General features: G+C 32.2%; 6 protein-coding genes and 1 pseudogene across 6 annotated transcripts, besides 1 other annotated feature; all 7 read right to left on the bottom strand. All coding sequences in view use genetic code 12, as the record gives it.

Annotated features, from left to right (window-relative positions):
• Positions 1 to 972: 972 nt before the first annotated feature.
• Positions 973 to 3,714, bottom strand: CD36_27480 (ATP-dependent RNA helicase, putative; the record flags this gene model as incomplete). Its single annotated transcript, XM_002421774.1, has 2 exons — positions 973 to 1,361; positions 2,430 to 3,714. The coding sequence occupies 2 exons, from the start codon at positions 3,712 to 3,714 to the stop codon at positions 973 to 975; spliced, it is 1,674 nt and encodes a 557-aa protein (XP_002421819.1).
• A 605-nt stretch (positions 3,715 to 4,319) lies between these two features.
• Positions 4,320 to 4,712, bottom strand: CD36_27470 (DNA-directed RNA polymerase subunit, common to RNA polymerases I and III, putative; the record flags this gene model as incomplete). Its single annotated transcript, XM_002421773.1, has 1 exon — positions 4,320 to 4,712. The coding sequence occupies one exon, from the start codon at positions 4,710 to 4,712 to the stop codon at positions 4,320 to 4,322; it is 393 nt and encodes a 130-aa protein (XP_002421818.1).
• Positions 4,713 to 5,254: 542 nt separating this feature from the next.
• CD36_27450 (transcription factor with zinc finger DNA-binding motif, putative) lies at positions 5,255 to 8,554 on the bottom strand (the record flags this gene model as incomplete). The annotated part of the gene is made up of 1 exon (XM_002421772.1): positions 5,255 to 8,554. One exon carries the CDS (start codon positions 8,552 to 8,554, stop codon positions 5,255 to 5,257), a length of 3,300 nt encoding a protein of 1,099 aa, XP_002421817.1.
• A 2,946-nt stretch (positions 8,555 to 11,500) lies between these two features.
• CD36_27430 (conserved hypothetical protein) lies at positions 11,501 to 12,964 on the bottom strand (the record flags this gene model as incomplete). Its single annotated transcript, XM_002421771.1, has 1 exon — positions 11,501 to 12,964. The coding sequence occupies one exon, from the start codon at positions 12,962 to 12,964 to the stop codon at positions 11,501 to 11,503; it is 1,464 nt and encodes a 487-aa protein (XP_002421816.1).
• Positions 12,965 to 13,396: 432 nt separating this feature from the next.
• OPT4 (oligopeptide transporter, putative) lies at positions 13,397 to 16,111 on the bottom strand (the record flags this gene model as incomplete). Its single annotated transcript, XM_002421770.1, has 1 exon — positions 13,397 to 16,111. The coding sequence occupies one exon, from the start codon at positions 16,109 to 16,111 to the stop codon at positions 13,397 to 13,399; it is 2,715 nt and encodes a 904-aa protein (XP_002421815.1).
• A 639-nt stretch (positions 16,112 to 16,750) lies between these two features.
• Positions 16,751 to 17,183, bottom strand: CD36_27410 (annotated as a pseudogene).
• Positions 16,751 to 17,183: a sequence feature.
• A 1,323-nt stretch (positions 17,184 to 18,506) lies between these two features.
• CD36_27400 (cyclic nucleotide-binding domain protein, putative) lies at positions 18,507 to 20,666 on the bottom strand (the record flags this gene model as incomplete). Its single annotated transcript, XM_002421769.1, has 1 exon — positions 18,507 to 20,666. The coding sequence occupies one exon, from the start codon at positions 20,664 to 20,666 to the stop codon at positions 18,507 to 18,509; it is 2,160 nt and encodes a 719-aa protein (XP_002421814.1).
• Between the last annotated feature and the right edge of the window lie 446 nt (positions 20,667 to 21,112).

The raw sequence follows: 21,112 nt of genomic DNA, 5'->3' as shown, positions 1-21,112 counted from the left end.
TTCAAGAATGCAATATGTAATAAGGTCTGGGTTGCAAAAAAAATAAACTGGAATTGTCTTAATCCTCCCTAACAACTGTAATCAATTGGAATAACTCTAAAGTTTAATGTAATAAGCAATTAAGAGTCTTGTGATATCTCAATTCACAACAATTGGAAATGCAATGAATTTAATATAGGGAAAGTAATCTTCAAAAGAATGTTTAGGGAATTAATCAATTTTTTTCTTTAGAGAAGATTTATTGAAAAGAAGTAAGAAAGACAAGAAAGACAAGAAAGACAGATATATATATATAAGATCAATGAAAAATTTTTTTATTTAGTATTAATTGTGTTGGTCAGATCATTTAACAATTTTCACAATTGAAATCAATTGAAATCAATTGTTAAATGATTTTGGCAAGGGGGTGATTATTAAAGGAAGAAGTTACAAAGTCAAGAAAGGATTTAATACTCCTTTGACGTTGCGTGAGTTTGTTGGACAGATAATTGATATATTATTATTTGTACCTCTACTATAATTGTCAAACAATAATAACAACATCCAATCATAAGCTCGTGTGAAAGTTATCAACGCGGTTAAATTATTGAATCTTTGATTTTAAGACCCGCCGAATTGCGGCCATTTTTCCCCAACATTTGTAATTCTGTCAGACTAAAATTTATTTATACATGTTTATAATTTGCATGTGATATTTTGGTGATTTTGGTCTTTGTGTATGTGTGCGTGTGTGTGTAGGTAGGTGGGCTTTTAGAATTTGTGTAATTATTATATACTCCACGGTATTAACCACCCACCCCATCAATATTCTTACTTACTTTCAATATTACTGTAACAATTCAATTATAACTAAAAAAAAGCAAATCAATAAAAAATAAACAACCTACCAATAAAAAGTAGCTGAAAAATCTATAAAATAAATCAATTAAATAAAAAAACAAAACCAGCAAACCACCCATTTCTTTACTGATTTTAATATCTGCGGTTACCTCCTAATGGAGCGGTGTTACTACCAGTAGTTCTATGACCACCATAACCGCCTCTTCCACCTCTGCCACCACCTCTACCACCACCGTATCCACCGTATCCACCTCTACCACCTCTACCACCTCTACCTGAGCCAAATCTCATATGACTTCCATAACTTCTTCTATCGTATCTTTGTAATTCTGGTGGAATAGTTTGATGAGCTTCTCTCATGATTTTACATAAATCACCTCCCAATTTGGAATTACCATCAGTGAAGAATGAAATAGCTGTACCACTAGCACCTCCTCTACCAGTTCTACCAATTCTATGAACATAATCTTCAATATTTCCTGGCATGTCATAGTTAATGACGTGAGTAATTCCTTTGACATCTAATTTTAAATTAATTTAGTTAGTATTAAAAAAATTCCAATAATTATCAAGTTTATAAAAGCATTTCATTTTTCCCCTTTAGTCACATGTATCAACAATTCGAAGATGGTTAAAAATTTTCTTATTATGAACAAAAAGAAGAAGAAAAAAATATATCTACAGGAGATTAATTAAAATTTCATTGAACTAAGAAACGTTGGGACATTAAACTGGTAAAAAAAAAAAAGGTTGCAAAAAGAACACTAGTCCTTTGTTGCCCTTCAATAAAAACCAGTACTCTTTTTTTTTTTTCCTCAAATGTCCAACATATGTTTATTGGAAGGAATGATAGAAAGTATAAATAGAAAATATAAAAAGAAAACATATTTTTTTAACCCACAATTGACTTGTGTACTAGATTTCATGAACAATAAAAAAAAAAGCAAAGGCGTAAATTCATTTGTAATTCATTTTCTTCTTTGATTAATTATGAAGCGATTTGGAAAGTCTTCTTCATCGCATTGTCAAAAAACATAATTATTTATTGTCTTTTTTGTTATCTTTCGCCTTCTTAAACATGCTAAATTGGCAATTTAGATTTTTTCAATCTAAATTACTCCAGGCGAAACAAAGATATGTAAACATTGATAATAAATAAATCAATCAAAGGCTGAATATGTTTACAATCTCCAACAAAAAGTAAAAAATGACAAAAACACGCCCTTCCATCATGAAATCACACATCAAATGTATTGGTCTTCTTTAAATATCTCTTATTATTGAATGTGAAATACGCAAAACCCAACAAAAAAAGGCCTGCTTATCACATTGTCTTTCTCCTTCAATAAACTCATGACAATATTGATTCATTAGTTCTATTCAATCTCCTATTGTTTGTTAGCCTTTGGTGCCAGCCCAATCACTAAACAACATAATTTTTCCCCCTCCTAAATTAAAAAAAAAAAAAAGAAAAGTTATAATCTCCTTATGTCGACACAGTTAGTAAGTTCAAAAAAAAAAAATCCGGAAAAATGGGAAAACCACCAGTGGTTTATCCAATGAAATGAAAAAAATAAAATTATACATACCAATACCTCTTGCAGCAACATCTGTTGCAACCATAATAGAAGTTTTACCCTTTCTGAATTCATCCAAAACCCAATCTCTTTCACTTTGATCTTTATCACCATGAATAGCTAATGCTGGCCATCCATCTGATCTTAAATAAGTAGTAATTTCATCACATGTTCTTTTGGTAGAAGCGAAAACTAATATTTTGTTTTCTCTTTCATTCAAAGCAGATTCCAAATGTTTAACTAATCTATCTCTCTTGGAAAATTCATCAATGACTTCAACCAATTGAGTAATGGTGTGGGAAGCAGCCAATTCCAATGATCCAATGGTGACTTGAATAGGATCATTCAAATAATCTCTAGCTAATTGTTGCACTTCTTTTGGCCAAGTAGCAGACCACATCAAAGTTTGACGATCAGGTCTAATTTGATCAACAATTTTTCTAATTTGTGGTTCAAACCCCATATCCAACATTCTATCAGCTTCATCTAAAACCAAATAAGTAACTCTTTTCAAATTAGTTTTACCAGCTTCTAACATATCAATTAATCTACCTGGAGTGGCAATACAAATTTCAACACCTCTAGCTAAATCTCTAATTTGAGGACCTTTTGGTGCACCACCATAAACACAAGTGTTTCTAATTCTAGATGATTTACCAAATTTAGCACATTCAGTTTGAATTTGAACTGCCAATTCTCTTGTTGGTGCCAAAACTAATACAATTGGACCATCACCATATTGTAATTGTGGTTGGGCATTGATATGAACAATAGATGGCAAACAATAAGATAAAGTTTTACCAGAACCAGTGGCAGCAATACCAATCATATCTCTACCACTCAAAGCCATAGGCCAACCTTGACATTGAATAGCAGTTGGTTTAGGGAAACCTTGATCTTTAACTTCTTGTAAAACGTAATCTGGGAAACCAGCTTCATCAAATGTAGTAATTGGATGTGGAATATCATGACCTTTAACTGTCATTTCGTTTTCTTTTCTAAATGCTTCAATGTCTCTATCAGATCTAGCAGCAACATCTGGATGTTCTGAATAGAAATTTTTTTCAAATTTTGGCAATTGTTCTAAATCCCATTGTGGGGCAGTTAATTCCTGTCTTGGAGCATCATTAAATCTACCACCACCACCACTGAATCTTCCACCTCTGTATCCACCTTGATCTCTACCACCTCTTCCACCACCACCATAGCCTCCACCTCTGCTACTACTACCACCACCGTAGCCACCACCGTAACTACCTCCGTTTCTGTTGTTATATCCTCCGTTATTGTATGACATGTTTAATATATAAATATAATTCCAATTATGTAAATGCTATCGTCAATAAGAAAAAAAAAAAAGAAGGAAAATGAAGAAGGCCTAAAAAAAAATTTTTATGGGATGGCAATACGTTTTATAGTATGATGTTTTTTCTGTTAATCGTTCCTCATCCTAAAACTAAGAAGAAAAAAAAAAATTTTTTCTTTGCAAACACACTTTACATACATTACAAAAGAATTTCTTTTTCTTTTCAAAGTTCCCAATTAGGTGAAACTGTGCGGCTCGATTTTCAAAAGATAGTAATTAACTTAAAAATGGGTGGATGTCAAGAGTACTAGATGTATAGATGAAGAAAGGATTATAATGAATGTTAATTATCAAATAAACCAGAATACTATTATGTTTACTATTCGGTTTAGAGAAAGTACCAAACATCTAGCATCTTAAATAATGAGTCCCTGTTAACATCATGGTTTATTGAAACATTAAACTATTCACATTCTAATTTATCTATTAATAATTCAATCCAAAATGTAAATCCCAAAAAGAATTAATACAGTAATAATCATTCCAAACCAACTTATCATGTTTAAATCCTTCCCCTTTAGTTATCCCTACTATATTTATGGCTCTTTAGTAGAATAACCACCAGCTTTAACTGCTTCATCAAATTTATCTTCAATAGCACTACATAATTCACTCAAATTATCTAATCCTTGATGTAATGCTTCAACTGCACTTATATTACCATAGGTTTGAATTCTAATATTCAATTTATTTTCACTTGGATGTGGTATAGAATATCCACAAAATTCAACTTCAGGATTTTTCATAATTATGTATCTAAGAGCATTACCTAATGTATGATCTTCATCAATGATTTGAAATGATGCTGATGTACCATCTTCTGAAGCTCCTGGTAAAATTTTTATTTTATTTATATCATATTCTTGTTCTTGTTCTTGTTCACTATTACTGGTATCTTCCATTGGTATATCTTCTACTGCTGCTGACATTGTGAAAAATTTTAAAACTACTTCTTTAATAAGTATTGTTGTGATGGGTAAATGTGGATTGCAGTTCTGTTTTTTTGTTTTTTTTGTTCTATCTTTGTAGTTGTATGGGTTATTGATTTGAAAATTTTCAGATGAGCTTCTCTAAACTGGCTTGCTTGTGGGTCGTGTATTTCGCACAAGATATACAAAAGTTGCAAAAAAAAAAAAAAAATGCATTTACTATACCTCCATTTATTTCTCCATAATATATATCTAAACATTTATATATATATATCTGTGTGTACATTTTGATACTAACATAAACTAAATAAACAAAAATAATACATTATAAAACAAAAAAAAATAGTAAACTTGAAATAAAAAAAAAAGAAACTCATTCAAGTATGAGCAAAACACAAGAATAACATCAACATTAATAATATCAAAAATAATAATAAAAATAACTTGAAAATCTTCAAAAAAAAAAAAAAAGAAAAATTTAGAATTATGACTTGAATGTGAAACATGTATGTATAGAAACTTTTCATTTATTTTTATTTTTTCTATCCCGAAAATTGTCCACTTGATTGACCATTAGTAAATTGCGGTGATAAACTTGAACCAGAAGTTTGTCCAACATTACTTGATTGTTTCCCATTTGAATTGCCTTGGTTGTTGTTGTTGTTGTTGTCCTCTTTATGAGCTTTACCTCTACCTCTGATTCCCTTATTTGAATTCTTGTATAAATCTTTGAAATATAATAATAAATCTTTTTCTTCAGGTGGTAAATTATTCAAAGCAGGTCCACTTAATTCTGCTAATCTATGAGTCAATTCATTCAATTTATCTAAATGGAAACGATTTTGATGAGATTTTAAATTACCCAATTGAGTAAAAGATTTATCACAATTATCTAATTTACATTCAAATGGTTTTAAATTATCATGAGTTAATTTATGAGCAGCAAGATTACCTTTCCTATTGAACGATCGTTTACATATATCACAAGTAAATGGTTTTTCTCCAGTATGTAATCGTAAATGAGTTCGTAAATTTCCTCCTTGAGTAAATTTCTTATGACAATAAGTACATTCAAATGGTTTATATCCAATATGAGATCTTATATGAACTTCCAAATGGGTTGATTGGGTGAAAAATTTAAAACAATATGGGCATTGTTGATTCTTATGTTTCCTCCTTTTATGATGATTCACATCACCTTCTTCATTATCATCTTCCTCTCGTTTATGTGGTTTATCAACTCCTCCAACAAGACTAACCGGTCGTGGTAGTATTCCACTATCTAATTCAGCTTTATTTCGACCCAATGAAAAATTATCAGGGGAAGCTAAAATACTCCCATCAGGACCTTGTTCAATAGTATTTGTTATTCCTTTATCTCTTGCTTGAATCACCAACATCAATTGATCTATTTTCGTTGCTCCCAATAACGGACGTCCATCTTCTGATTGTGCAAATTGTTGAGCAGGAACTAGATTTCGACTTTCAGGTGAACTCATATTCTGAGGATTCATCAAATTTGTTGTTGAACTTGAATTCGAGTTTTGGTCTCTTTTAGTCCTCCTTGTTCGTTTAACAGATGGCTTCCTTTTCTGTTGTTCCGGCGTCTTTGATGGCTGTTGATTCGATTGTAGTTGTTTTTGTTGCTGCTGCTGCTGCTGTTGTGGTTGTTGTAGTTGTTGTTGAGGCAAATAACCAGGTGGCTTGGTGGTGGTTGCTGTAGGTGGTATATATTGTTGTTGCTGTTGTGGTGGATAGAACTGTTGCTGTTGTTGAACTGGATATATATAGTTGCTAAAACTATTATTTCGAGCATTTGGAAGTTGTTGTTGAACATTGGAATATCCTAATTGGCTATAATTAGGATAAGCAGAATACTGGTATTGGTTTTGTGGCGACACCGAATAATTCTGAAATAATCTTTGGGGCTGTTGTTGTTGTTGTTGTCTGCTTTGTTGCTGTTGCTGCTGTTGCTGTTGTTGTTGTTGTGATAGTGATATTGGCTGTTGTTGCACTTGTTGGTATCCACTTGAAGCAAATGGTTCATTTACACGCACATTCCCATACGCAACAGGTGATGCCTTTGGTGACTGTGGCTCTTCTTGGAATTTTGGGGAAGTATGAGATGAAGATGTAGGCGAAACGTTATCTTTGTCTCCAGGAACTGCCAATGCATTCACTTGTCCTCTTTGATTCTGTTGCAAAGTTTGTCTCTGCTGAGGTGATTTTCTTTGTCTTGGTGATGTCTTTTGTTTTGATAATGATGATGATGCTGATTGTTGTTGTGGGGTTTTTTCAATTGATTGTTGTTGTGATTGTGATGGGTTCCTTCTATCAAATATATCTTCTCGCAAGCTAGCATTGGTGTTTCTCGATTGATCCGATGAACTTCTTTGACTTCGTAATGAATTCTGATCGTTTATAATTTTCAAAATAGAATCTCTTCTTTGCTGATTACTCATATTAGAAAATGAATTAAAATCAATCGATCCATTCGATATCATATTCTGAAGTAATTCCGTGATACTATTATTATAGCCAGTATTGTTGTTTCCTTCGTTCCAATTAGCGAAATCAATCGAATTACCTTTGGATTTTATTCCATTCCCACTACTTCCTCCTGTTCCACCACTAATGGATAACTTTGGATCATTTTGCCAATTGAAGATATTGCTCATACTCTCTTTATTTAAAAAATTTTCCAAATCTTCCATAGTGAAATCTTGAGATTGAACAAGTGACATTTGACGAGAACGTGTAGTGGGTGGCAATAGAGGCGCACCATTATTGTTTTTATTCCCATTTGTTGTGTTAAAGGGGGCATCGATTTTGCCCGATGCAGAACCGGAATTTGAAAGCGACGGTTCACTTATTGAATTTCCACTTGATCCTGGTAGATTAATTAACGAGCTGAAAATACTATTTGATCTTGATGTTGAAGGGATCGGATTACTATTGGTTCCATTTTCAAATAAATGTTCACCCAGCAGTCTGATTGGTGGAGGCAACACAATCGAATCTCCGCGGGGTCTTATTGGTTGCTGCAAGTATTGTTGAACAGACTGTTGTGGATTAAATAATTGACTAGGTTGCTGATACTGTTGATACTGTTGGTTTGATGTGGAAATTGGATTAAAACTCTGTTGCAAAGAATGTGGTTGTTGTGATTGCTGTTGTGATTGCTGTTGCGCTTGTTGTTGGGCTTGCTGCGGTTGTTGCGGTTGCAGCGGTTGTTGTGGATGTTGCTGTTGCTGATAATGCATCATTGTGTTATTCTTATTATTCAAATCCTGTGGTGATATATTATTGTTTCTTACTTGTGTCTGTTGTGGTTGTGGTTGTGGTTGTGGTTGTGGTTGTGGTTGTGGTTGTGGTTGTTGGAGAAACAGATTAGTAAATATAGACGTGCGATTATTTGTTGGATTCAAATACGCAAAATTATTGTTTAAGCTGGGTCCACTAAAGCTCGGCTGATGAGGGTAATTTGTTTCTTTGGTGGAAGTTAAAGTATAGGTTGAGGTTTGTGGGTTGTTATAGGTGTTAGCACTGTTGTTGTTACTATTATTGTTTAAATTGCTAAATAGAAATTTTTGGTCATCATTCGCACTTTGAGTCAAAGTCGACAAAGTACGATCTTTAGTTTTAGGGGAATTTATCCTTGGTGGTCTTGTTAACCGTGCGAATTGTAATGATTGATAAGGCTGTTCGACTTGTTGTAAACGATTCAGATGTTGTTGTACTAGTTGTTGATGTTGCAATTGTTGAAGTTGCTCGCGCAGTTGTTGTTGTGGTTGTTGTTGTTGTTGTTGTTGATTTGAAGATGAAACAGCAGTTTTCCCCATTGAAAATTGATGACTCTATTATAATACCCAGAAAAAAAAGTAATAATATTATTTTATTAGTAGTAGTAAAAATATCTCAGGAGAGAGAGAGAGAGACAAAAAAGAGTAAGACAAAACAAAAAAAAACCCACAAAATTAAAATAAATCTTCCTAATAATAAATGGAAAATATATAAACTCAAAATGAATCAGAATATTACTAAAACTGGATGAACAATATGTAAAAATTCAATTCAATTTATTGGAAAATTGCCAGATTATTGTCTTTGCCTTTGTTTTTGTTTTTATCTTTGTCTTTGTCTTTGTCTTTGTCTTTAATTTATGCAATTCACACTCTCTTTCGTATAAACTTGCCCAAAAATTTGTAAAGAAAGATTGGATGAAAAAATGAGATAGGGGGGGTGTGGGATGAGATGGGATGGGATGAAATATGAAATTTGATTGCAATGGGTTATATATACTGTGGTGATGAGATAACAATAGCAAATATAAATGACCTTTTTATTTTGTCGTTGCTGTCCTTTGTGTGTATATGTATGTCCTTTTTTTTTTTGCTGTAGTTGGGCCTGATGGTTCTTCCTCAAAATGGATCTAAATATCTTTGATGTAATGTGTGGATGTGGAGGTGGTGGTAGAGAAAGATATTCTTGTTGGAGCAATGAACCAAATATAAACTAAATAAAGTTTGTCAATAACCAAATATAAGGTTAATTTTGATGTTGTATTTTTGGAAAATAAATATGTGGAGGGAATGCAAAATTTTCAAATTTAGGTTACAATTTGAATTTGATAATTTTAAGTATTGAATTACCCAACACAATATCTCTATAAATTTGGATTATATTTATGCAATAGAAACTCCTTTTTTTTGTTCTATTTTGTTCGTTGGTGGGGGGGAGGTTGCTTTTAAAGTTTGATTTGGGGTTCTTGTGAAGCCACCTATTTTGTTGATATTAATGGCTTGTAGTAGATTAGAATCCCTGAAAGAATTGGAAATCAAGTTCAATCTTGTAAAATTCAATTGAACTAATTGTATCTCAACAAATACAATAAGCAATTGATTGAGAGTGAATTTCTATCTTTGGTTAAGTTATTGAGATCTCTTTGTTCTTGTAATCTCGTTCTGTTTTTGTAACTTCTAGGCTGCCTTTGTTTTAATGCAAGTTTTGAACTTCTTTTTTTGTTACTTAAATTGCGTAGTATGTGTGTATTGTATAGTAAACAAATTTCAAAAATATGCAGATTTCTATTCAAAAAGTAATCTGAAGATAATGAAATAGAAAAGTATTGGCAAAGAGGAAATAAAGAAAAGGGAAGGGAAGGGTAACAGAATTAACAAAAGAAAGTTTTATCCAAGATATCCTTCAATTTAAATATAATAGAATGAAATCAGAGTTTTTGGAAGCAATAACTCTCCATAAGAGAGTATATTTGACTTCGATATTCTTGATAGAAAATTGAGATAATAATTTCAATATTCTATTCTAGATCATCATTTGCAAACAATGATATTAATCAATTTAGATAATTAAAAAATGTTGAAGTTCAGTCTTAACAAGAAAAAAAAAAAAAAAGAAATGGAACAGGTGCTAAATCATAAATATTCGATCAAATATTCTTTGTGATCTCTTTTTTATTATTTGTTATACGCAAGGTGAAGTAAGAAGCAAAAATTAAAAAGTAGATAGATAATTAACACCAGACTATATAGATATCTATATGTATTTTGATGTTATTATTTTTAACAAGAAACAACTTTCAATTAAAAGAAAATAAAAGATTCCCAGTTATCGAAAGTTTTTTTTTTTTTTTTTTTTTGGTTTTTGGTTTTATATTTCTTTGAATTTATTATTTGCTGATCTTTGTATGGAAAATCAAGTATAATTAGTTTTCCAAGCGGATATTTCATAATTAAACTAGTAACAGATATAATTCCACTCCTAGGGGTATTGGTTAAATTAAACTTGTGTGACTACTTGAATCTTGTTCAACAAAAGTCAAGGGGTGGGACTTGTTTTCTATAATTAATCAAGCACTACTTATTTGAAAATAAAAAAAGCAACTTGAGTCTAATACATTTGGTAGAGAACCATGGTTGAGTTATCGGATGATTCTGTTGAATTATAGTGATTGAAAAGTATGACTGATCAACAACTAAAGCTGCAAAATTAAATCCGATAACAAACTGCAGGGACAATATCTTTAGTCAGCTAAAAAAAAAGAAAAAAAAAAAAGAAAAGAAAAGAAACTAACTCTTCTTATTATTAGCCAAGTAATTAATCTATAATATATTAATTAATAATTAGGAAACTCATATAGTTGGAATTGAATGGAATATTACTTATTTTTGTTGGATCCAGTTTTGCACCAACTAACATAAATTTCCAAGCAAAAAATTAATCTCGCTTCTTTTTTTTTTTTTTTTTTCTTGTGGAAAATTTACAAACTCCGAACTGAATTATAATAAATGCTCCTATATTCCTTATTGTTGTCATTGATATATCTATGGAATTAATACAAACTTCAACTTACATTATTCTTAAGTATTGGAAGCATTACAATATCATTAATCAGCAATTGAATTTTGGTTCTTGGCAAAGATTTCTTCTTTTCTGGTTTTTTTTTTTTTCATGACCCCGGATAGATCTTTATTTTGATTTCTTTTTCTCAATTGCCGCAAATCATCATTATATTATCAAATGGACTTTGCACAGTCCTCCACTACTACTAGTACTACTACTATTCAAAGCTTCATCATTCCCCTATATTTCTTATCTCTTTGAAAGAAAATTTATTAGAATAGGTTTTGTAAGATAAGTTAACCTTACTAGTCAATCAATTCCGCTATATCTAACATAGTATACTATTGATATACGTAACTACCAATTCACTCATTTGTAAAAGCATATTAATGATAATGTACAGAAACAATATCACCCACTACTTACTATAATTGACCAAACGTTTCTCGAATTTTATCTTGCATTCCGTTTAAACATTCTTTTAATCCAATCATTTCTTCATCAATTTTACCATCACGATAAACTCTTCCACGATAATAATCTGAACTCTTTAAAATTTGTCCTGGATAAATAATCAAATGTAATTCATTCAAAAATTGATATACAATGGATAAAAATCTAGCATATCTAGTTAATGATGTATCAATATTATAATAATCAATCATGAATTGACACATTGTTGTTTTGATTAAATATTGTAAATCTCGTTTACTTAATTCATCAATTTGATCAAGATGTAATTGTTTATAATAATTATGAAATTTGCTACTGTATGAAGATAATGAAAATTCAGGGAAAACAGATACTGATGATGATTCTTGAGATTCTTTACTAAAGGTTTGATTATCAATTTTAGAAGCTGTAACTGGTGGCAGTGATGGCAATGATGTTGGTGTTGGTGTTGGCTCAGTTGGTGATGCAATTGTTGGATTTGAAATCTGTTCTGATGGTTGTGATGTTTTTTCTTGTATTTGGATCGTTTGAACTGCTTTATTTATTTTCATTGAGGAATTATTGGAAGTTTGAGTTTCCTTATTAGAAATATGTGTATAGTTTGGTTTTGTTGAAGGAGCAGTCACGTTAAAATTTTTGAGTTCAGTTTGGACGCCATGATTGATTTTCTTGGGTGGAGTGCTTGCTTTCACCTCTTCGTTCAAATTGTCAAATGAAATCAAATCATTTACAAGTTCCTCTGTATACTCAAGATCTTGATTATTTAATGGTGACGGTGATCTAATGTTATTCTCTTTTATCTGCGTAGCAATCTCCTTATATTTATCCACTAATAATTTCAAATTCTCTTCTCCATATTCCAATATCTCTATTCTTGAATTCATTAGTTGTATCTCTTTTTTCAATTGATTTTTTTCTTCAAGTTCTTTATTATACATTTCTTTCAATTTACCATATTCAATATTCTGTTTCTCATGTTGTTGTAATTCTTGTTGGTAACAATCATTCAAATTCTCAAATTTACTTTTCCAAACTTCATTTTGTGCTTTCAATGATGATATTTCTTTTACATAATCATGGAAGAAATCAAGATTTTCTTTGTTTTGACCAATTGAATTCAATTTAGGAGTTGTTGGTGCAGTGCTTGGAACTCGATCATGTTTCAAACTTAATCTATCGGAATTATCAGATACTTGACGTACATTACCATTTCCATTGACATGTTCAATATCATTTTTCCCTATGGAATCTTCATTTGAATCGGCACTTCTACTAGGTTTAGTAGGTGTTATAAAATTTGCATTAGGATCAGATTTCTTGAAAATTTCTGCTGTCGATATAATAGGCACATTTTTCGGAGTTGGATAAGTCGAGTCAAGGGGTGATGCATGAATAAATGATTTATGTTTATCTTCAATTATATCGTGTGGTGACATCTCGAAGCTGTATTATTACCAAGTGTTGTTATTAAAAGTTTACTGTTTGGTTTGTTTACAAAAAAAAAAAAAACGAATTTTGAGAATGTTGATGAAGCAAAACAAAACAAACTATTACGCGCTCAGAAAAGAAAACAAAGTCTACATACATTAGTTAGCAACAATGACCAATACTATGAATATCCAAGATTAATTAGCAAACTTAACAATGCAATGGCTAGCAGATATAAATGCTATGCTCTCTATCTATATGCAAATTGGTGTATCATATCAATTTATCTACAGCCATTGGGTAGTTTGACACACATTATACAAATTGTGTATTAATTCTGCAACACTACTGGTAAATGATTTACAGAAGTCAAAAAAGACATACAAATCAAACATTATTTACATCATCTAAAAATAAACAAAATCATCATCACTATCAATTTAAGGGAAATGACGAATTCTTGGTCCAAAATATCCATCTGGCGCATCAACAGTGGCATTCAACCAACCTGTCATTGCATAGTCAACACCTGAATACATCACTGTGTTACCCCACCAATTAATAGCTTTCTCATGATACATCACAGCAAAGAAAATAATGATTGATGAAAAGGCAATACCAGCATTCAAACCAGTTGAAAGAACATAAGTATATTTTTGCCACCATGCTTCGTATTTTCTTTTAATATATGACATAAATGCATATGACACATAAAGACCAGGAATGTAATATGACAAGTTATATGGAGCATAGTTTAAGAATCCGCCGATAATAATAGAGGGTTCGAAATATTTAACGTACTTTCTTGGTGTCCATTTCTTAATAGCAATACATGGGAAAGCCAATAAGAACCCAATCAAGAAACACCATGCCAATACTGGATATAATCCATTGAAAACTTTCTTAGGCCCAATAACCCCCCATAAAACCGATGCTGAATAGAAAGTTCTACCATTTGGACAAGTGAATTTTTGAGTATTACCTGGTTCACAATAATCTTTGATACCATTAATTTGGAAATTTAATATACCCAATTGAATGAATGATGATATGAAAATAGATAATAATTGAACACGATAAACAGCTCTTGGAGGAAGTTTAGCGTAATGACCTTGTTTCAAATCATTAACAAAATTTTGAGCTTGTGCATCAATATTGTAACCCAATGCCTTTATAAATGCTAATGCTAACCCATTACCTGGGATAGCATAACCAACAATTAATTCAACCAAGACATTCAATCCAAAAGCAAATCCAGTTCTGGCATAGATGGTAGTCAATGGAATTAAGAATATAAAATTGATCCCCAATGCAAAGAAAATACCCCACACTGGCGTCTGAGCTGGATATATTTTAACACACAAAATTGCTAACACCAATGAAATGATAACGATAATCAAATAAGCCCATTCTGGAACTTCTGGATATGCTTTCATCATGGTACTGTGGGGATCATCAAATCCATCATAGGTAGATTTTTTATAGTCTTTAATCACTCTCCAAAACGACTTACAAGCATCCCACATTTGGTCATAATTCATACCAATCTCATACACAAAATGGAATGGATAAATGGCAAAGAACGCACCATAAACCACTAAATTGGCAGCTGTATAGAATGGTGGACCTACTTCATCATATTTGGCTTGATCGAATAAACTATTGGCATCAACAACCAGTCTGACAGAGTAAGCTTCTCCAGTGTTACTATAAAGCCCATTATCATTGATTGGTAAATATCCCGTCCATTTATAATTAGAATACCAAACACCAATGATACAGAAAAATGCAATAATCATACCAATAATGTTATTAACTGGATAAAAGAATGGAACTTGAAGTGGTTGAAGCATAGAACTGAAATAATTCCAATCAAAAGTAGTTATTGGATTCAAACCTAATCCACCAACTGAACCAGTAATTACAGCAAGATTTTGGTTATCTGGTTTGATCCATGTCATCCAATTGAAAGTTGACAAAGCTTGGAATAAGTAGTTGGGTACCCAGAAGTACAAAAATGAAGCAACAAAGGTGATAAAGAAAAAATTATAACCAGATATTTTCCATCCATTGATTATTTCCTTTTTAGCAGGGGTTAATAAAGTTTTATTTAATGCTAAACCTGGTAAAATTGATGGCCAAACAGCTTTAGTAGGGTACACGGCAAATTTCCTCATTATACCAGCAAAACCAACACCAAGAAAGTTGGTAGACAAAATCAATAATACTTGATATCCAAAATCAACCCATTTGTTGTCGTAAAAAATTTCAGATTTTTGCATAAGAATGTTACTAGATACATAAGAGGTGCTCCCACCAGTAACACCGCAAAATATGGTGGCCAACATTTGTTCCTTATATGTATATGGACCTGGATTTAAATCAATAGTATATTTCCAAATTTTAAATTTCCATTTGGGTAAAAACCATTCACAAAGCAAACCAGATGGATAAAGAAAAACTTGAACGACTGCCATAGCAAGAGTAATAGCAGGTTGTCTTTCAACAAAAAATTGATTAATCACAGCACCAATTGCTGTCCAAATAATTGCAATCAAATAAACTCTAAATGTTTCAGCAGGAATAGTTGGATCATCGTATGGGAAAGTAACAGCTCTAACTTCAGGGTATGGAGACCAATAAGCAACCAATACTGCTTCTAAACGTACTTGTAAATCCCAATCAACAATTTCATGACCTTGTTCAACATCCCCAATTCTTTCATTTTCCAAAGATGATGATGAATTGTTACCCAATTTTTCTTGTAATTGGACTTTTGTAAACTTGTGAGAGTTGTCAACCAATTCTCTCCAAAGATCCAAATCAAGTTCTGGAATATTGACATCAGTTGAATGTTCTTCAATTGCCTTCTGTAATATTTCCACGGCCTCTTTGGTATTCATCTGTTCAATTTTTTCAAACATAAAAGTAGCTTGAGGTGGTAATTCTTCCAACGACACTAAAGCATCAAAATGTACTCTTTTCAAAACAAACCATTTTTGAGATTCGGTCAATGTGGTAGCAACTTCACCAATAGAAAGAGGATTAGATGAGATTGCTTGTAAATCAATTTCATGATCTTGAATTGATAAATGACTTCCAATTGATTGCACATTGGGCAAATTCAATTGTGTCGCTGCATTTTTATTATTCATTTTATAATCTTCTAGTATCTTGTGTTGGGATTTTTAGTTAGAAATTTGGGTTCAATTCTCAATAGTATTTATAATTTCCATATTTCTTTTTCATAAAAAAAGAGAGAAAAGTAAATACAGATAAACGGCATTATTTTGTTATCAATGTGTCATGTATGGACCCATAAATTAAGGCAATTTGGCAATTTGAATGAATAATTTACGGAGTAATAGACCCTAATACAATAATTTGCCATACGGGCGGGCGCTAAAGATATTGGACTAATTTTGTGGTGTTAGGAAGGCTCTCTCTTCTTTTTCTTTTTATAGAAAAAGAACAATTTAGTTAATATGCATAAAATGCAACTTTTTGAGGGTGGTATATTTTCTTTTTTCATACTTCAAAGAAAATACAATTCATGATATTATTATCAATTTGGTTTTAATAGAATATTATTGGTTTGCTACGCTGTATAATATGCCAAATTATTGAAAGAAGAAGAAGAAGGACTTGGTGCAAAAGTTTTTTAAAAAAAAATAACGTTTTAAGATTTTTTATGCCTCATACTGGTTGAAATTGTTAAACTCGATTGATGAATCAATGAATATTAATCAAGAAAAAAGAGGACGCAATGGTTGAGAAATTTGAAATGAAGATTGCTGTGGTTTATGTATTGTTGTAAAAGTGTGGTAATCCATTTTATTGTTTTATAGGCAAGTAAGTGGGCATTTTTGTGTACACAATTGAAGGTTTCGACATATCATGCCCTGCAATTTTTGGCGCTTCTTTTCTTATTTGCCGTACAATGGAAGACGATATGATTTTTGAATATATGTGGAGGGTGAAAAAATGACTAATTCTGATGCATGATAAGGAAATATCTTTTCAAAGTTGAACCAGTAGTAGTAGTTGATTTGCTGAATATAATACATTACTGGAAATATCAAGTGGTGGCATAAAACTTGAATTATACAATAGTATGAATAATTGTAACAATGATATCAATGAATTCTTCAAGAGAAAATGAAGAGAAAAAGAGACTTCTCTATAGCTTTCCATTTTCTTGGCAAGTTCAGTGATAATTGAGGAATAATAATGAAAGATAAACTCATGAATTTAAAAGGAAACAGTTTCATTGGTAGAAACATTGAAAAAATTTAGGTTGAAATATTGAATGATCAAAAAAAGAAAAACATTATGGTACAAAATCAGCCGCGCTAAAAGTTCCTGTTTTGTTGCAAATTCAATTTTTTTTTTGGCATCGTATGACCTACCAGTCTTATAGAAAATTATTCACCAAAATAATTAGAAATCGCAAGTTTTCACGATTCCACTTATTGCAGTTACTTTACTGAAAGTTCTTGTGGGCATTCTGATACCGGATTGGACCGATAACATGTAGTTAATTATTCCCGTGAATTTTCAAATCCCTATAACTTCTTGTAGGACCATTATGTGGCACTTGTATCTCTCCGATGATATCTAATCAATATACGTGTATCGTTTCTCTTTAAATAATTTGTATATGCTATTGTTGAGCTCTGGTATCTTGAGTTTTTAAACAATGGTCTACCTTGATTAAGATAAATGAAAGAGTTTTTTGTAGAATTGGGAGAGTTATTGATCTGATTCTAATACTTTTTTCAGTTGACATTGATTTGGGCATATTTGTACTAAACTCTCTTAATTCAACAAACAAAGAAGATCTTTGTCTCTTTGGTTTGTTCTCGAAAACAATTTATCAAGTATTTTGGATATAATTTAGAGTAAAAAATGAGGCTATATAATCTGTCACATAGACCTTTTCTACATTCAATCTGTATAAATTTAATTATTGTTACTCTATAAAGATATAATTTATTGCTAGACCTATACACTGTTAGTAGTATTTTACTCAGCTTTAAAAGCCAGTAAAATGGGTAATCATCCAAACAGTTAGCCCTTCTTAGTCAGCGGATTCTGATTAGTTCAAAATAAGTACGACTAGATCTGGATAGTTTGCGATCGATTTACCAAAACGTTACACTTTATGCCAATCTCAAAAAGAATCTTAAAAGAATTTGAAAAGAAAAAGTGTAGTATGAAGGTGGTTTTTTCTTTCAGCTCTATTCCTCTGTGTAAATTGAAATCAGGGGTCGGAGGTGGTTTTGTATATACACGACCTTGATTGTGGCAAATGTTAGAATTTTTCCATAGTTCTGTTCCAGTGTTAGCAGATTCAAGATAAATACAAAACCTACTTCTACGGTTGTGGTTACGTTACTTTTCTATGATTGACCACTTGCATAACTCATTACATTTATTTGTAGGTTGCAAACTGGTAAAACACCTTTTTCTTACCTATACATAATCTACTCTCTATAGACATAACCAGTTGTCGCTTGAAACGAATTAGGTTGTGATTCTTTCTAAACCTTATACAACGATGTAAATTATTTTATTCGACACTCTTACCAAATTGCTTTGAAACGGTGGAGCAGGATAATTTCCTGGATATACATGGGCATTTCGGCACTGACTTATATCAATATAATTTAACGGACACGGTCCTCCAAATAACGTATCCAAGCCAGCACGAGTTAATCTAACACACCCTCGAACCAATACTCTTTCCAAATAATGAAGAACCGACAACGATGCTACAGACGAGTCGCTCACAGCCAGTCCACAAAACGACAAGTCAATCTCCCGTAGATAAGGGAATCCCATTGCTATTGCCAGAATAGATCCATCAGTCAAACCACAACAAAAATTTAGATCCAAAATTTCAAGATTTCGAGCAGCATTGGCAATTGAGTATACTGCATTGTCGGTCAAATAACTGCACTGCTTTAAGCTCAACTTGCGGAGCGACGGCAGAAATGGCAATTGGGCCAACCCGGTATCAGTTATACCAGAACATCTAGTCAAATCTAAACTTTCCAAATTATTAAAGTATGGGACCACACTATCTGAAATGCCCTTACAGTAACTTAAATTTAAAACTTTTAATTGACATTTCTGTAGTAATCGCTGTACCACATTGTCATCGACTTTGCGACAATTTGTCAAATCAATTTCTTCCAACTTTTGTCCTGGGAAACATAAATCCATGATTGCCATACCAGTGACTTCCCAGACAGATGCCATTCGCAACACTTCCAATCTCCCACCAATCCCTATTTCATTGACCATGTGTGAAAAACCTTCATCAGTTATATGGAAACAGCCTGATATGTCAATAACTTTTGGTCGAGAGCCAGCAAAATCAGTAATTGCCATTAGTGCCTTGTTATTGATTGTGGTTCCAAACTGGCTCAAATCCAAAACATCTAATGGAGCAGTTGTTGTAACCAATTTTCTCCATCTTTTATTGACTCTTCGCAACTTCATTAAGTCTGGCAATGACAAATATCCAAAAATTTTCATCAATATTGTTTCTGGTAAAGGTTCAACAATTGCAAGTGTAGAAGATCGTCTTCTTTTCATTGAGGCAATTCTCATCCTCTTAGTAAATGGAACATAATCTATATTTTCATTTTCTCGTTGCCTCTTTTGTGGTGGGATGGTTCTCGTTGGGTTTATTGACCAATTTGGTCTAAATATTCCTTGTGCAGGCTTAACTATTTTTCTTTCTTCAGCAGTTATCTTCATATCTTCGATAATGGCAGGGTAGTCGTCACATAGTTTTTCCAAATACTCTGATTTAATAACCATAAGCTCACAGTAAGTGACTGATCTAATAGTTGCTGTGCGTACCCTGGGCTTATTTTGTAAATAGTTTAAAAATGACATTTCTCCAAAATAGCTTCCACGTGATAATCTCGCCAATGGGATCTCTATCACCCCTTCTTGGTTCAACACTTCTACCTCTCCTTCAATAATAAAATAGATGTCACCGCAAGTATCGCCCTTGCGAAGTATGTACTCAAACGGACTGAAAACTAGTGGTTCAACACTCAATGCGAGCTTGTGTATGATATCGGGAGGTAAAAATTGAAATAATGGTAAATTTGTAATAAAACTCTGAATCGACAATGGTTCTTTATTCTTCTTGTCTTGCATTGCCAACCTCTCCTGTGCTTCATCTCGAATTCGTCTTTCGATCAAGGGGAAGTTCTTTAATACTCTGTTTAATGACTCTGCTGTTAAAACTCCTAGTAGAATCCTTGTTTTAGCAATTACTGTAGCTGTTCTTGGCCGATTGTACAAAATTCCAATTTCTCCAAAGAATTCACCTTGATTTAACTCGGCATAAACTTCTTCGCCATCTGTAGAAGTGACACTAACTGTTCCTTTCAATATCCAATACATTGACTTGGAAAGATCTCCCTTTTTTATAATGAACTCTTGCGGTCGGTAATGTATCAATCGTAAATTGGCTGCCACTTGCTTGTGGAAATTGGTTGGAGCATTTTTGAACAACGGGAATGTTGCCAACTGATTTAGAAAAATTGTGGGGACATTATCATCTACTTCATAATCGTCTGAATTGTTGTATTCTGATGATGTTACGGCTATGTCATGTCGTAGCGATGCGTTGGATTTGGGTGAAGATAATGGCGACGGATTATAGCTTTTCCGTTTATATGACATTGCTCTTGACTATAAAAATATAAATATCTCAGAAAATCTCATGCTTTTTGTTTGTTTTTTTTTTCGTTCTCGAAACAAAATTATGTCATTTTATTGAAACTTCAAAGATCGTTTTAACTTTGGAAGTTTCGATTTCTAATGGCTTGGTGCAAGTTATAGGTGAATTCTGCAATTGGGAGATTGGTAGACCAGTCTGTGGATTTGTAATTGAAAAAGGCTCTGAGTAACTTGATTATAGGATGAATTTACTTTGAATCAGGTTTTACATCTGGCCAGAGTTTTACTAACACTGTATATTTATAGCACGTTTATTTTATTATAATAAATTGTTTTGAATGCATACCGCAATGTTAGTCGGAAAAGTGTGGATGGACTTCCTTTGGAGTCAAAAGTCTATAAACACCTCTTAAAGTTAAGAACAGATCCTCAAATGAAGTTTATCTGAA

The sequence above is a fragment of the Candida dubliniensis genome, chromosome R (assembly GCF_000026945.1).
Source record: "Candida dubliniensis CD36 chromosome R, complete sequence".
NCBI lineage: Eukaryota > Fungi > Ascomycota > Pichiomycetes > Serinales > Debaryomycetaceae > Candida > Candida dubliniensis.
Note: the sequence above shows the minus strand (reverse complement) of the source record. Positions and strands in the feature narration are given on the sequence as shown.